General features: G+C 37.7%; 1 protein-coding gene across 1 annotated transcript; it reads right to left on the bottom strand.

Moving 5' to 3' along the window:
• Window positions 1-909: 909 nt before the first annotated feature.
• Window positions 910-3,480, bottom strand: LOC139366724 (gamma-glutamyl hydrolase-like). The gene is made up of 9 exons (XM_071104414.1): window positions 3,228-3,480; window positions 2,744-2,852; window positions 2,533-2,583; window positions 2,345-2,429; window positions 2,091-2,229; window positions 1,782-1,888; window positions 1,593-1,683; window positions 1,345-1,479; window positions 910-1,146 (listed from the first exon to the last, which is right to left on the bottom strand). Exons 1-9 carry the CDS (start codon window positions 3,313-3,315, stop codon window positions 1,028-1,030), a joined length of 924 nt encoding a protein of 307 aa, XP_070960515.1. The 5' UTR covers window positions 3,316-3,480; the 3' UTR covers window positions 910-1,027.
• Window positions 3,481-4,544: the final 1,064 nt, after the last annotated feature.

Below are 4,544 nucleotides of genomic sequence, written 5' to 3'. Positions count from 1 at the left end.
TTGTGCTACTGAAATCTATCAAGAGCAGAGATCTACCAACATGTCATTACAAAGATTGAGCTACTGAAATCTATCAAGAGCAGAGATCTACCAACATGTCATTACAAAGATTGAGCTCTTGAACAAACAAATGATGGGGTTTTTAAACCATGGGGAAGGAACTGTGATAGGGTAGGAAACAGGAGGTGTGTCTTCTGATTGATTGTTGACTGATTGGGGAGTAATGATTTTCACCTGTGAGGGGAGAAGGAGAGAAAAGAAACACACACAGGATACACACAGACACAGGATACCTGTATCCGTAACAGTCATAAAGAGCGCATGTTCAACTTAATGAAACATATTTCCCCATCTCAAGAGGTTAAATAAAAAACTATAGTGCCAAATAAAGTAACAGGGTTGACTACCTTATCTTAAATCAGCCATACATTTCTTTGTGACAAGGGGAATGGAAGCTTGTTGTGTACAACAGGGAGGGGCAATTGAATTCAAACTTCACAAAAAAACATTGTTATAACCTTTCCAGCCTGACCATCTATGGGTAACAGGTTTGAAGTGTTGTGCTCGACCTGCTCAGTTTTTCACCACCAAACACCAGAACATGGGTTAAAAGAGTAGAACCAGCTCACCTGCTTTTACACTGACTTGACAATGAGATATGCAATGTCTCGGGGGAAAAAAAATTTCAGTTCAGTTCAAGTAACAGAGTTGACCTGAAAATGTGGGAGTTTTTTTCTTTCCTTTCTTCACCTTAAAATAAATTACTAATAACATTAAATAAATAATCTTCAGAAATGACTCAAGCAACAAAATAACTAGGGCTTTACAATGATGGTGAACTTGGAGAAATGTTGGGGTTAAGTGGATTAACATCTTCCTAGAAGTCACAGAGGATGCACAGAGGGCATCTTTGGCAATTCAGCAAGTCTTTATTAATATTTAAAAAATCAATAGTTATTAATAACAGGCTTTTAAAATTCAATATTTGTCCACAATTTCTACTTAAAATATCAAAAAGACACTCATTTCAAAAGTAATATATTTGTTCAAAGGCTGACTTGATTCCAGTGTACACAGGATTGTAGTTATATATCAGTGCCCTCTTCTCCACCTCCTCATCCTCAAATTTGTGAAAGTTTTTTCTAGCTGTTAATGAAAAAGCAGTGGCATAGATTAGTGGTTGAAACATATTGTAACAGGTGGAGTTCGATCTTGACCACACCCTTCATGGTTCAGTCAAGGGGGGCACATTCAAGAACTCTCCATGTTACAATAACATCAAGCTACATATTGAGACAAACACGATAGATTCAGTGACATTTTGCAACACATTACTATAACTACCTTCATTGACAAAGAAATCGGCCATGAAGAAAGTAACCTTTACAGCCAATGGAGAGTGTGGAATGTACGTCTTTGTCCATTCAAATGCATTCTTTTCAGGGTGCCATTGGGTTCCATAGATGGGGAAGCCATATGCTACAGAGAAAAAAATGAACCTATCATTGAAAATTATATTATGCAAGTACATGTTCCAGTATACGTTACTGTATATATACTACTGTTTGCTAAGTTATAACAATGTGCTTTACCTTCCATAGTTGACACAAACTCGTTTATCCCATCGCTGCTTGTGGTCAGGACTTTGTAGAACTTCCTAAGGTCTGCATTGCTGTTATACATCTGGATTGCAATGTTGCACGAATAGTTCACAATTAATGCTACAGAGGATACATAAAAGCCTATCACTTGGTGATTGTACACAGACACAATGCACATACCGCCAAAGTGAGACTCCATTTATGGGAGTTTTCAGTGATTGGCTCAGAGGCCAGGGCATCCAGGACCTCTGATGGGAAGCCCTTGAACATCCTACTCTCTCTTGATCCTGAAAGTGAAAGAATTTCACATTACTTCAAGTTGCAGATTATTGTTTCGGTGAGGCTGTGTGCATTCTTGCAGCATTTGGATAAGTGAACCGGTTCCATTTGTGATCATTTGGGAAATTTAATTCTGGTCAAATCTGATGAGTGATGCTTTTCTCTTATGTCTGCATCATGGTGATACACGCAAGTACATATAAAACATACTGTTAGTAAACACCAGTGACAATGCCACACCACTGGTATTGGTGTGGGACAGAAGCATCTTTCCACTGGTCAGGTACGTCAATTCCTCGAATCCAAGACACGTGCCCCATACAGGGAAATAGTCACCCCTTGAGTTGGCCTAAAAAGTCAACAACAACAAAAAATGATTAAGAACAGGTTTTTCTCGCCACATATTTGGTAAGGTAAAATGAAGCTCTACAATATGTACAAGTATCAAAAGGAGCATGTCATACCTCTATGGCAAGCTCATAAAAGATTCTAGCAGCCTTTGCATACCCAGATGTGAGGATGCTAACACCACCACCAGGGTAGAGTATTCTACAGGGGGGAAATATATATTTTTTTTTAAGAAATAAAAGTGGGATAAGGATTACAAAAACACCACAACATTTGTACAGCAAATAGCATAGTTGACACCTACCCATTAATGGAGTTGAACAGTGTTTTGTACTCTTCCAGTGTCTTATTTATCCTGTAGAAATCACAGAAAAGTGTGTCAGAGGTTCATAATAAAGTAGTTGGGAAATTAACATTAGGTCTATTCAGTCAAATGTTATGAGATATTCAGAACAATATTTGAAAAGCTGTTAAGTGATCAACTATAGTTCATTATCAATCTGCATGAAGCTTACATCACAGGGACGACTCTTGCTCCAGCAGACTCCAGGAACTTGACATACGATGCGGCTATATAAGACGCATTCTGCGGTCGAGGCGAGTATACCTCCTGCGCTAAAACACCTTAGGAAATCGCAGATAGTTTTGGAAGTGAGTTAGAATGAGTTTAATAAAGTTAACGTATTTCCAGTAAAGCTACAAAAATATTTAATGTAATAAAATATTAATTTGATTGGGAAGAAGAACCTGTACGGTAAGTTAGGCCTACTCCGAATGGGTTACATTTATAGAATAGTACCTATCATTCTGAGGACTAATTGTAGCCATATGGTTGATGTTTTTGATATCAGACCGGACTTTGAAGAGGTCGAACTAGTTATGCAACGTTCTAATCTCACATAATCATCTATTAGGCAGTGTTAATGATATAGGGAACTATTTATAATAAATACATGATGTAACGCTTTAGTTTCTTAGTCATGTGATGCAGAAGTTCACCGATAATAGGCTCGTCGTTCCTCTTCAGCGCTGTGCACGAGGACAAAGTTGAGAAACCAAAACAAAACAGTAGGGCAAAATTGTTCATTTCCGAAACGTGTTTCCACGTGTGGATCAAATTGGTATTGTAAAAAATGTAAACGAGCTTCTCCGTCTAAAGAGGACTTGATGACACTGGAAACTAGTACATTGCTTTAGGTTGCATACAGTTTATGTTTCTCATGAGGAAGAGCTCAATTGCATAGTGCTGGCGTCCTCATCTCTTTCTCAAAACCCATTGGAGAAGGTCAGAGGGGTGGGACCTTTGGCTTTATCATCCAATGGGTTTGAGGAGAGGAAGGAGAGCCGGTGGATGAGGGACATAACCAAATGAGAAAAGGCAATGTTCCTGCTACATTAATGATCATAAACTACTGCGCAAATTATCCTAAAACAACCTGCTACAAAAAAAATTCACATGTTTTTACTGGCAGCATAATAACATGGACATTACAGTTTTCAGCCTTCAAAATAAAAGCTCAAACTGTAGAGGACAGGTTTTAGTTTTTTCTCTATCTTCTAAAAGTTAACCTTAATCACATTGACATTTCAATACAACTTGAAAATAACAATATATTTAATTGTTCTAAAAGTGTTGGTTAATTGAAAATACAAAAAAATAAGACCTCACCTAATTTACAATTACTTTTTAAATATAGTGGACTCACAGGAGGCTGATGAAGGGAGGACGGCTCATAATAATGTCTGGAATGGAAACCATGGAATGGTATCAAACACATGGGAACCATGTGTGTCATGTGTTTGATACCAGTTCATTTACTCCATTCCAGACATTACAATGAGCCCCTCCCCAAGTAAGGTGCCACAACCACCTGTGATTGGACTGTACGTTAAATATCATAATTGTAATGTATATATCAGCTAATCTCACATATGAACGGCTATTCTATATAATACCTGCAAGTTGAACAAAAGATTGTGGCATGTACAGCAGTTTCAGTAGGTGTCTTCAGACAGGCATTCACAATGTTATGATATGAGGAACAAAAATGACAAAACATTTATACATCCACAATGATGGGATGGATTAGATAAATGCATCCATTCTTCATCCATTTGTTTTTGTTTTTAAATAATAAGGATGAGATTCTAAAGTGTTTCTGTTGGCGGAGATGAAAAATATCCCACAGTATTAAGTATTTGGCGCCCTCAGGTGTTTATTTCTTAGAGGTGTAGAGCAGGATGCATAAAGCTCATGACGCATTGAACAGGGGAAAACTGATTCCCCAAATTAACAGCCACAAAATCTGTCTTGCA

This window comes from Oncorhynchus clarkii, chromosome 15 (assembly GCF_045791955.1).
Source record: "Oncorhynchus clarkii lewisi isolate Uvic-CL-2024 chromosome 15, UVic_Ocla_1.0, whole genome shotgun sequence".
NCBI lineage: Eukaryota > Metazoa > Chordata > Actinopteri > Salmoniformes > Salmonidae > Oncorhynchus > Oncorhynchus clarkii.
Note: the sequence above shows the minus strand (reverse complement) of the source record. Positions and strands in the feature narration are given on the sequence as shown.